The sequence below is a fragment of the Lycium ferocissimum genome, unplaced genomic scaffold (assembly GCF_029784015.1).
Source record: "Lycium ferocissimum isolate CSIRO_LF1 unplaced genomic scaffold, AGI_CSIRO_Lferr_CH_V1 ctg21046, whole genome shotgun sequence".
Lineage (NCBI taxonomy): Eukaryota > Viridiplantae > Streptophyta > Magnoliopsida > Solanales > Solanaceae > Lycium > Lycium ferocissimum.
In genome coordinates this window covers 1-11841 of record NW_026719446.1, presented here as the reverse complement: position 1 = coordinate 11841, position 11841 = coordinate 1, and the positions used below count along the sequence as shown (strand labels likewise).

Genomic DNA, 11841 nt, shown 5'->3' with positions numbered 1-11841 from the left:
AATGATCTCGTGATCTAATGCAGGACTAATGGCCCATATTTGTCTAGCCCCATTAAATTATGTTATAGACTATGACCATTTCCTTGTTTTAGTAATTCGCATTTATTTTTGAGTTCTTGGACATTAGAGTCGTACACAGAGAAATAAAAGGGAAGAAAAAGAGGACTTGTTGGGGGAGGAGAGCCAGGGAAGAGGCAGTGCATGGAATAGGCAAGCAAAATTGCTCATCTCATGCTCTGTCTCGTCCCTGTCTATCCATTCCACAACATATTTTACCTCAATAGAGACTTCATTTGCCCGTGCTTTTAATATTCCCTCAATCTGGAGAATAAATGAAAAGTTCTTTTCTTGAAAATTGCCAATGGCCAAAAGGTTAGCGCAATGGCTGCTTTATGGAGTAAGGACTGGAAGAAGAAATAGTCATAGTACAAGTGCTAGTACTACTAAGTACTAAGGAGTACAGACATAGGACTCCAAGTTCCAGTTGTGCATAACTGTACTGCAGACTTCGGTTTGTAGTACAAAAACAAAGTTTGCCCCAAAAACTAAAACCTACTTCTAGATAAAAGCTCTTCCAGAATAATAATCTACGCCGATTACAACTCATAGAAAACAATGTAGAGCTAAAATTTTGGTTGAACTAATGCACTCAAAAATAGAAATTTGATAGCAAAGAACAACCCGTCCAGTTTAAGGATTTCTTGTTTGCGTAAAAATTTTATGGAAATCAACTTGCATGGTCGGACCAACCTCCTATCCAGGGCAACATTCCGCTAAAGATTTAGTGACTAATTTCTTACAAATAATGTCAAATCCGGTGATAAGGTTTTGTTTTTCTGATACCGCGTATTTGTTTTACCACTTCAACTTCCTCCTTTCAATTCCAACTGACAACTACCCCTCCAGAAAAAGAGAATTTTTCTGTTCACTGATCTTAGGATGGTGACAAGCAAAGGTATTTGATGATGACACAGAAAAACGTCTATGATCCGCTTTTTTACGTCTGCTCTTGAACAAGTGGTACCAACAAGACAATCAGTTGAAAGACTGCTCTTAAGTTTCGCGGATCTCAAGTTGCGCTTTTCGTCACTAAAGGTGACAGCCTGAATGCAGAATCCACCACATTTACATTAGAACATAGGGGTCATTCCAGACTAACAGAGAATCAAATATCCTCGTTTATGAGCCACTAACATTATCGTCAAACAACTAAATAACTAGCCAGAAATTGAACTTAGAACTTAGAAATACAGATTAGAAGAATGATCAAGAAAAGCAATCTTCCTCCCAAAGCTGGACCACTTTTGTCCATTGACCTGAAAGAAGAAAAAAAATTCATTAAGAAGCAACCAATTTGCCCCACTCCCAAATGAGATTTTTCAGCACAGATATACTATAGAGTCAATCACTACGCATCCGACATACATAATCAAAGCAAGCCCAAAATGACATCCCAATCTGGGAGCACAAGGATATACAAGAAAATTGGGTTGCTAAAGCAAGAGAAACAACCGATCTACATGCAATGCGGTACTGCATTACACGGGTTATACTATACCAAGTGTGGAGATATGGTTTAGTTTGACTTCCATATCAAAATTAATAGTGCCGGGAAAAGACATAAAATTGATTGTGGAAGCTAATAAAATCTGTTTGATAAAGAAAAACATCATATTCAATTCTTTCAACTTGTGACTTGATTGAAATATGGAAAATCCTTCCCACAAGGGTGGCTCAGCTGGTTAAGCATGGGGCTTTCATAATGGAGGTCTCAGGTTCGAAACCCCCTGCCTACAACAGCAGGGAATTTGCCCTGTGGGTCGAGCTTGTCGCACAGGGCTTGCCTAGTGGGGTTATCTCTCCTGTGTGATTTTGCGTGCTATTGCAAGAGGCTGGTTTACCCTGTGCGCACCCGAAGGGTAGCGGCTGCGGGTTCCCATGTCATCAAAAAAAAATATATGGAACTTAGTCTATTGGAAAGTCTAGTTAGCAACTTCTACACGAACTTTCAAGTGGATAATATCATTTGAATGGTGTCAACTTATCACTATATTGGATGTGGGTCTAACATTTCAAAGCATCCTAAAATGGACAACGCACTCAATGAATACGTGATCGATTACTTGGGGGATGGGGGGAATAGATAATTCTGAACTATCTTATCAGCCTGATACTTGCATACATTGAGAACCTTCATTTACTGAGAACACATTGATGTACCTTAATGTAAGCAAGTCCATAAGTACTCACGCTAGCTTATTCAGTTAATGAACAAAAAAGGAGACTTAACAATCTATAAGGCCGCTCTCAGATCAGCTTCCTAATTAAAGTAATATCATCTAGTCTGTATAATCAGTTTCCTTACTAAAGGGCATATTCAATCTTTTCATTGCCCGTGGCTCGTCACTATCACCTAAGGTTATACCCAAGAACTAACAGAACAATTTGAACATGCTGTTGCAGAAAATCTTCAGTAACACTCTACATTGTTTAGCTTTTTTCTTTTTAAAATACATTGTCTGTGGAGTTTCACCTTCGATTTTCAAATTAATTTCACTTATATAGGTCTTTGGTGTTGCCAAAAGACACAGTCTTCAATTATGTTGATAATCATTTTCCCTTTTGACAATCAATTTCAATTTATTAGTTGACTGTATAGGAAATACAGGTGATCATAAAAGAAAAAACCTTCTTAGTTCTAAGAATTTCAACGTTTTTTCTCGTCCTATGAAACCCAAAGGGGTGAATGTCCTGTACGAACAACACATGGCCCAAACAAGAAATAATTCACATTTGAGGCACATGCATATTTTTCTATCTAAGTTTACTAGTTCACTTAGATGTTTAACCAATATACATTTTTCTTAATAGAAAAAAAGAAATAAAAAGCGTGATAATGGAATAATAATTAAGTTACTGGGGCGTTCCTTCAGGATTTTAAGTTAGCAACGAAAATATAGGGCCATATATGGGTTAAATTCTATAAGACCGACGACATAGTTACTCTATGGTGTTTGAGCTTTATTAGTAGTGGTACAGATGCTGATAATCACAGATATCTCATATCGCAAGCGCCAACCAGGGGCCATGACCATTTAAGGGTCGTGGGTGCTTCACTAAAGCACCCAACTATGTTATTGATTTCGGTGTTTTTTTAATATTTATAACCAAATTTCATATATTTCTTATATAACTATACCTAATCTACGTCGGGGTTTAATGGGTGCTGGAAAGACCTCCAAAATGTACATAGGTCCGCCCCTGCGGCCAACTACCCTTTCCTCAAGTGCCTCTCTCTCTCTCTCTTCTCATTTTAGGTCAATCATATTATTCCATTTTATTGGCAATGACCAAGTGGCCCTCAATGCATCTCAATTCCCTATTATCCAAATGCATATATTTTCATCAGACACCAATTTCTTACAATTTGTTTTATTTCTATTTAACAGCGTAATGTCTCAAAAAATTGGGACTATCTGAATGCAAGTGGTGTAACTGTTGAAGTGAGGGGCACAGTGCACGAGGATCAGAGTGGTAAAATTTATTGAAGGGCAAGATCAGCAAGTTATCAGGAGAAACAGGATCCATAAAGCATTATTGAATTGGATTACAGGATCATATCTATGACCCATGAGAACCAAGATGAAAAATAAGTAAATATTACAATTTCTCGGTTAATTCATTGTCAATCATAAAGGTTACCCACATATAACCTTTTTAGGTACATTGACAAGTTAGCAACAAGTACATAATGTCATATATTGTAGCGACAAAAGATATATAATGCCGTATATAAGCTCCAAGTTGTTCACACTTCAGACAAAAGAAGATATTTTCTGGAGGAGAAAATTTAATGCCAGAGCTCTATCATTTAGCCTTCCACTCGATTATTTAAGTTGTATTGACTTTAGCCATTTTCCAAATCACTACATACTAAGTTGTAAGAGCCTGTTTGGATGGGCTTATGCCTATAAGCTGTTTGCAGCTTATAGGCTAAAAAAAATAAATTGGGGTAGTCTAACTTATTTTTTTGGTTATAAGTTTTCGGCTTATGTTCGCTTTTTAAGTCAAATGGCTAAATTATTTTTTGAGCTTTTTTAAGACAAAATGACATTTTCCAAACACTTAAAAAAAGTGAAAACGAACTAAAAGAACTTATAAGCAACTTATAAGCCAATCCAAACGAGCTCTAAATTATCGAACTGAACCAAAATCTTAACATTGCATCAGATTGGAAAATTGTTGAGCAGCTTACGCAAATAATAAATGTGAATAGCAAATAAACAAACTTGTACACATGCAGTGGCGGATTCAGGATTTTCACTCAGGGTGTTCGGAAAAATAATTGAACCTAAATATACACTGTAATATATGTTCAGGATGTTCAAAAGTTAATATATGTACATAAACACATAAAATTTACCCTAAATATACACTGTAATTTTTTGTTCAGGGTGTTCGGGTGAACACCCCGGGCTCTTGGTACATCCGCCCCTGTACACATGTATACGAATAGAGAACAGCACTAACCCCACAACCCACAAGACACAGGGAAAAGTAATACCAACAAAAAATAAAGTAAATACCTCTAGACCTTAGCTTTCCAGTAACACCTCTTTGCAAGTTGACTTATTGTGGCCTGTACCCTTGCATCTACTACATTGGAGTTGACGCCTAGCTACTTCATGGGAACCCACCTTCTTAGAAGTTGGCCGCCCTGGTGGACGACGGGTAGGAGGAGGGGTTACTGTTACAGCAGCTTGAGAAGCGTCCTTTTTCTTGGGTCGTTCTAAGCTTGGAATTGGATGTATGGACTCTGAATATGTTGATCTGTAACTATCAGCAGTAAAGTACCTGGCACAATAGTCGTATGGATCACGGCCAAGGCAACCAATGACAGCTATGGCATGGCAACAAGGTAACCCAGTTAGCCCCCAATCTCTGCAACTACACTCGCAATGGTCAATGTCAACTACTTCTATGGTATCCCCCCGTACCTCAAATTTGGTACCATTAGGCATCAACACTTGAAGAGTATTAAATTTTTGGCTTTCTTTCTCTAGCTTTTCCTCCATAGATGGAGTTAGCCTTGTCACCCACTGATTAAATTGCAATTTAAATTGATTATCCTGAATATTAGCCCATAATATTATTTGGCCTAATATATCTTGAATTTAATATAATCCAAATTTCTTGTGAATTAAAATTTAATAAAATTTCGTCATCCACAACCACTACTTGTCAGAAAAATATTTTTTAAAAAAATATTCATTCCTACCAAACACACCTTAAGACACAAGAATATTTAAGTGGAAATAAATAATACCAACCACAATTAATAAGTGTTGATGATCTAATGGTTATCATTTATCAAGTTAAGGTGCAGGTCCTGAAAGATCTCATAATTTCATTACATCAAAGTGGTGATTGGTGATCGAGTAAGAGACAACCTTAGTAAATGTTAATGTCCTACTCACAATTGTGATGGTGAGATCCATGAACGTACGATCTATACCAAGGTGACTTTTCTCATAAAGTCTAAAATTCCAAGCGCCATCAAAGTAGACCAGGTGCATCATTAGTCCAAATCACGTGGAATTAAAACAAGAACTATTAGAATAAAATAATGCATACATGATACAATTTCATAGTATTGAGATTTTATGTATAGTCTCTTTTCAAGTTGAAACCGGAAACAATTGGCATTGGATCAAGATAGAAGCCACTGAAGGTCGGAACATGTCACTTGTACATGTGGCACATTTTTATTAGCTTTTGACTTGACTAGGCATGCTGCATCATTTTGACATTTGGCGTGATCCTATTGGCTCCTTTGCTTGACTTGACATGCCTAGCCTAATTAAATAGACTAGCCCAATGAAATTAGACCATTAATTAAATCCATATTTATTGGATTTAAATAATTAACCCAATTATATTAGCCCATAATATTATTTGGCATAATATATCTTGAATTTAATATAATCCAAATTTCTTGTGAATCAAAATTTAATAAAATTTCGTCATCCACAACCACTACTTGTCAGAAAAATATTTTTCGTGAAAAATATTCATTCCTACCAAACACACCTTAAGACACAAGAATATTTAAGTGGAAATAAATAATACCAACCACAATTAATAAGTGTTGATGATCTAATGGTTATCATTTATCAAGTTAAGGTGCAGGTCCTGAAAGATCTCATAATTTCATTACATCAAAGTGGTGATTGGTGATCGAGTAAGAGACAACCCTAGTACAATGTTAATATCCTACTCAGAATTGTGATGGTGAGATACATGAACGTACGATCTATATCAAGGTGACTTTTCTCATGAAGTCTAAAATTCCAAGCGCCATCAAAGTAGACCAGGTGCATCACTAGTCCAAATCACGTGGAATTAAAACAAGAACTATTAGAATAAATAATGCATACATGATACAATTTCATAGTATTGAGATTTTATGTATAGTCTCTTTTCAAGTTGAAACTGGAAACAATTGGCATTGGATCAAGACAGAAGCCACTGAAGGTCGGAACATGTCACTTATACACGTGACACATTTTTATTGGCCTTGCATGCTGCATCATTTTGACATGTGGCGTGATCCTATTGGCTCCTTTGCTTGACTTGGCATGCCTAGCCTAATTAAATAGACTAGCCCAATGAAATTAGACCATTAATTAAATCCATATTTATTGGATTTAAATAATTAACCTAATTATATTAGCCCATAATATTATTTGGCATAATATATCTTGAATTTAATATAATCCAAATTTCTTGTGAATCAAAATTTAATAAAATTTCATCATCCACAACCACTACTTGTCAAAAAAATATTTTTCGTGAAAAATATTCATTCCTACCAAACACACCTTAAGACCCAAGAATATTTAAGTGGAAATAAATAATACCAACCACAATTAATAAGTGTTGACGATCCAATGGTTATCATTTATCAAGTTAAGGTGCAGGTCCTGAAAGATCTCATAATTTCATTACATCAAAGTGGTGATTGGTGATCGAGTAAGAGACAACCTTAGTACAATGTTAATGTCCTACTCGCAACTATGACTTTCTCATGAAGTCTAAAAGTCCAAGCGCCATCAAAGTAGACCAGGTGCATCATTAGTCCAAATCACGTGGAATTAAAACAAGAACTATTAGAATAAAATAATGCATACATGATACAATTTCATAGTATTGAGATTTTATGTATAGTCTCTTTTCAAGTTGAAACTGGAAACAATTAGCATTGGATCGAGACAGAAGCCACTGAAGGAAAGAAAACAAAAAAAATAAAAAATTAGAAGGAAAGAAGAGACAATTTGTATAGCCACTGGGAATGAAGTCAGTGGAAATAAAGAAGAGAAATACTAAGAGGTCTTTTCTTTCCAAATTTTCGCCCCCGAGAAAATTAGCTTAATTTTTCAGACATCTATCATGAAGTCATGATTAGACTTGGTGCCCGCTTTAATTCCTCCTTCTACGTAATCTATGATTATCCAACTTAGAAAATTAGCTTAATTTTTCAGACCTCTATCATGAAGTCATGATTAGACTTTGTGCCCGCTTTAATTCCTCCTTCGACGTAATCTATGATTATCCAACTTAATTATCAAGGTATAAGGTTTGCTCCAGTTTTTATATTGTTTAATTTCTTAGTGGTCCTACCTTTTTTTAGCTAAGAGGTTTCACATAAAATCTAAGCCAATTCTGAAACTGGTGTGAAACAATACACTTCAGCAGTTGCAACAGATCCTGATTAACCATGCGAAAATGAATAGCCCGAATAATAGTGAGTTAATGTTAGAATAAGCGCATGACAAGACATCAAAATATAAATGAGAACTCCCCAATTATAATATACCGCTTAAAAATAATACGAAGTAAGTATCAATTCTACTTATAAGACGAATTATGATAATACAGCTTGCACAAAATCCTGCATGCACTACAGCGAACAAATGTACTTGTGGTCTAATGCAGTACAAGTAATAGTACCACTAATTGAGGAGTACAGACATAGGACTCTTCTATCTAAGTTTTAACTGAGCCTCATTGTGCAGATTCAGTTTGTAGTACAAACAAACAATGTTTGCCCAATTGCCCCAAAAGTAAAAGCTACTGCTAGATAAAAGCTCTTTTAAATTAGCTCTCTTCTATTACGATTACAAACCGTAGAAAACAATGTAGAAGTAATATTTGTGATCACATTACATTGATCGAGGGTAAAAACTTATCCGCACTGGGTGTTTACACCATATTATATAGGCCTCTCAAATGCACATTGTGAGATGTGTCCACAATGACGATGCATAAGGTCTAGCTGATCAAACAACCACACAATCCACAATCAGCTAATGGTGTTAACATCATTATATCATGCAACAATGCCTATCATTCTTATAATTACATCAAAACTTCAACTATATATGCTTATAATTTCCATCAGAACTTAACATTTACAACTTAATAAAATAAGTGATGGTGAAAGCAATTGCTTCCTCTAAGATGTTTTCACCTTGAGCAGTCACATGTACTGAAAGCTTCGTGTTAGCACAGATTAATGCCGATTGGAGACATCGCTGGTGAGACTATTCTAAATTAACCATTGCCATTCTAAAAATATATGGTCTGGAATCAAAGAGAAGATTACCCTTCTTGAATGGATAGGTATGAAAATTAAGTTAGCTCTGATAATTTATACTTTCAGCTTGTGCTTTCTAATATCCTTTCTTAAACATGCAAGCGGCACTCCACAGTACCAGGTGCAGAGCTACGGGCGCAAGGTAGTTCATTGAACCCTCTTCGCTAGAAAATTACATTGTATATATAAGATTCAATTTATTATTTTTACGTATGTCTAATAGATGTTGAATTCTTTTGGTTTCTTGATCTGTTTATTTCTTTATATTTTGAATCCCTTAGTGAAAATTATGGTTCCGTCTCTGCACTGTACACTCTAAAAAAATTAACATTCTAAGTTCGTCAAAGTAGACCCAGCTATTCCTCTGCATAACGACATGAAGAACACAAATAAAACATTGTTTTATGGAGTTAAAAAAATCCGGAGGAAGACGCCATGCACTGAAGGAACAACAGAGAGACAAAAGGAATATAAAATTAGTAGGCAAGGCATATATTGCTATATTATATATAGTAGTTTTATTATCTTAGTAACAGAGCAATGACCATATATATATTACTACTAATGTATAGTCAAGTAAGGATGATGGAAAAAAATAAAATAATCAAGGATGACAGCATTCAGTAACAGGAATTTGGAAAACCTGAAAGACCCCCGGGTTCACAAGTAGATTTAATTTAGAGTAGGAAAAAAGCCATGCGGTTTACAAGAATTAGTTACATTGATAGTGATAAAGTTGTGGGCTGCAAGTATATATTAGTTAAATCCAAAAAGAAAAAAGCACGTTTCCATATTATAAAGGAGTATTGTATCTATAGACCAGTGACAATATAGTATATAGTCAAGTGTGGCAACCGCCAACCTGACTAACTACAGCAACAAGAATTCCAATCGTGAAAGATGGCTGTGGAAAAAGCTCTCACTAATATTCATTAGTATAAATACTCATTTCCTTCACTTCCATTTCCATCATCACTTGCTCAATTCTCTAGCACAAAGAGAAAAAAACATAAAAACAAAAGAAAGGAAAGGAAATTTTCTCTGCTTTTCCGCAAGCTAAGAGTAAAAATGGCCCCAACTACTGCATTTATGAGTAACAATGAAGAGGAGGAGATTGTTCGCCCCGTTGCTGACTTCTCTCCAAGTCTTTGGGGTGATCGTTTCGATTCTTTCTCCCTTGATAATCAGGTATTTATTTGTACATCTCTTCTTATTTTCTTATCTTGTTGGACCATAACGAAATTCATTTCTGACTTTGAACATGCATTTTCTTTTCAAATATATATTTGCAGGTTGCTGAAAAGTATGCTCAAGTGATTGAAACATTGAAGGAAAAAGCAAGGAGCATGTTGATGTCGGCTTCTGGAGGAAAATCATTGGCTGAAAAGTTGAATCTGATTGACATTGTTGAACGCCTTGGAATTGCCTATCACTTTGAGAAACAAATAGACGACATGTTGGACCAGATTTACAATGCTGATCCTAATTTTGAGGCTCATGAATACAATGATTTATACATATTGTCTCTTCAATTTCGACTGCTAAGGCAACATGGCTACAACATCTCTCCAAGTAATATATCTATCAAGCTGTACTTCTTTTTAACATTGTTTTCCCCTAATTACATGTACGAAGGACTAAGTTTTGTTTTCAACTTGAAACAGAAATGTTCAGCAGATTCCACAATGCAAACGGCAAATTCAAGGAATCTCTTAGCAACAACTTCAAGGGTCTATTGAACTTATACGAAGCTTCACATGTAAGAACTCATGGAGAGGATATCTTGGAAGAGGCACTCGCCTTTTCCACTGCTCATCTTGAATCCGCAGCTCCACATTTGAAGTCACCTCTGAGTAAGCAAGTGACGCATGCCCTGGAGCAATCTCTCCATAAGAGCATCCCAAGAGTCGAAACGCGCTACTTCATCTCTATCTACGAAGAGGATGAATCGAAGAATGATGTGTTGCTACGATTTGCCAAATTGGATTTTAACTTACTTCAGATGTTGCACAAACAAGAACTCAGTGAAGTATCAAGGTATGTTGATAATTTACATTAAACATATATAAATTATATCTTGACATATAAATAATTTGTTAGTAAATTCTGAGAATCTGATATGTTGCTCTACTTACTTTGTAGGTGGTGGAAAGATTTGGATTTTGTGACAACACTTCCATATGCTAGGGACAGAGCAGTCGAGTGCTACTTTTGGACGATGGGAGTTTATGCTGAACCTCAATACTCTCAGGCTCGTGTCATGCTTGCTAAGACTATAGCAATGATTTCAATAGTAGATGACACATTCGATGCTTATGGCATTGTTAAAGAACTTGAGGTCTACACCGATGCCATACAGAGGTATGAATTAGTTCTCTAACATTTTATGATTTAATTAGATTATCCCATAAAGGGGGGAAAGAACATATCAGACAACATATTTCTGTATGATTATGATCTTTTGCCTACAATTTATAATCTGAGAGAAGCCTAGACGCCAAACAGTACTAGACATTTAACCTTCTTCCTATGATGTATGTTCTGTTAAATAGATAAACTTATCAAATTCCTTTCTTTTTCATTTATTAGGTGGGATATTAGCCAAATTGATCGCCTTCCTGATTACATGAAAATCAGTTACAAAGCACTTTTAGATCTCTACAACGATTATGAAACAGAGTTGTCAAAGGATGGCAGATCTGATGTTGTTCACTACGCAAAAGAAAGAGTATGACATGTAACCAATTGTGTTGCTTGTTCTCTTCATTTTTGTTTATGATGAAATTTATTCTTTCATAGGCGCTGACAATTGAACGTCTTTGTTTGTTATTGATAGATGAAAGAAATTGTGAGAAACTACTTTGTGGAAGCAAGATGGTTCATTGAAGGATATATGCCGCCCGTTTCCGAGTATCTGAACAATGCACTAGCTACTAGCACTTATTACTTGCTTACTACTACATCATACTTGGGCATGAAGTGTGCTAACAAGGAAGATTTTGAATGGTTGGCCAAGAACCCTAAAATTCTTGAAGCCAATGTGACCTTATGCCGAGTTATTGATGACATAGCCACGTATGAGGTATACATTGCATCAAATAAACATAGATTTTTAATTTTACCTAAGTTTGACAAACCATGGAGCAAAGCAATTGATTTCATACTTATACCGACATTATGATTTC

General features: G+C 35.7%; 1 protein-coding gene and 1 long non-coding RNA gene across 2 annotated transcripts; one reads left to right on the top strand and one right to left on the bottom strand.

Annotated features, from left to right (window-relative positions):
* Nucleotides 1-646: 646 nt before the first annotated feature.
* Nucleotides 647-5099, bottom strand: LOC132043103 (uncharacterized). The gene is made up of 2 exons (XR_009411663.1): nt 4587-5099; nt 647-1316 (listed from the first exon to the last, which is right to left on the bottom strand). It is a non-coding gene; the product is annotated as an uncharacterized LOC132043103 (long non-coding RNA).
* A 4290-nt stretch (nt 5100-9389) lies between these two features.
* On the top strand, nt 9390-11635 carry LOC132043102 (vetispiradiene synthase 1-like). The gene is made up of 5 exons (XM_059433592.1): nt 9390-9844; nt 9949-10228; nt 10321-10693; nt 10799-11017; nt 11246-11635. The coding sequence occupies exons 1-5, from the start codon at nt 9725-9727 to the stop codon at nt 11388-11390; spliced, it is 1137 nt and encodes a 378-aa protein (XP_059289575.1). The 5' UTR covers nt 9390-9724; the 3' UTR covers nt 11391-11635.
* Nucleotides 11636-11841: the final 206 nt, after the last annotated feature.

What these genes read in the sequence shown, in the direction of transcription:
- LOC132043102 (XM_059433592.1), top strand. Translation starts at nt 9,725, where the DNA reads ATGGCCCCAACTACTGCATTTATGAGTAACAATGAAGAGGAGGAGATT. An exon ending in TGGCTACAACATCTCTCCAA is followed by an intron (nt 10,229 to 10,320) that starts GTAATATATCTA and finishes AACTTGAAACAG; the next exon opens with AAATGTTCAGCAGATTCCAC. An exon ending in TACACCGATGCCATACAGAG is followed by an intron (nt 11,018 to 11,245) that starts GTATGAATTAGT and finishes TTCATTTATTAG; the next exon opens with GTGGGATATTAGCCAAATTG.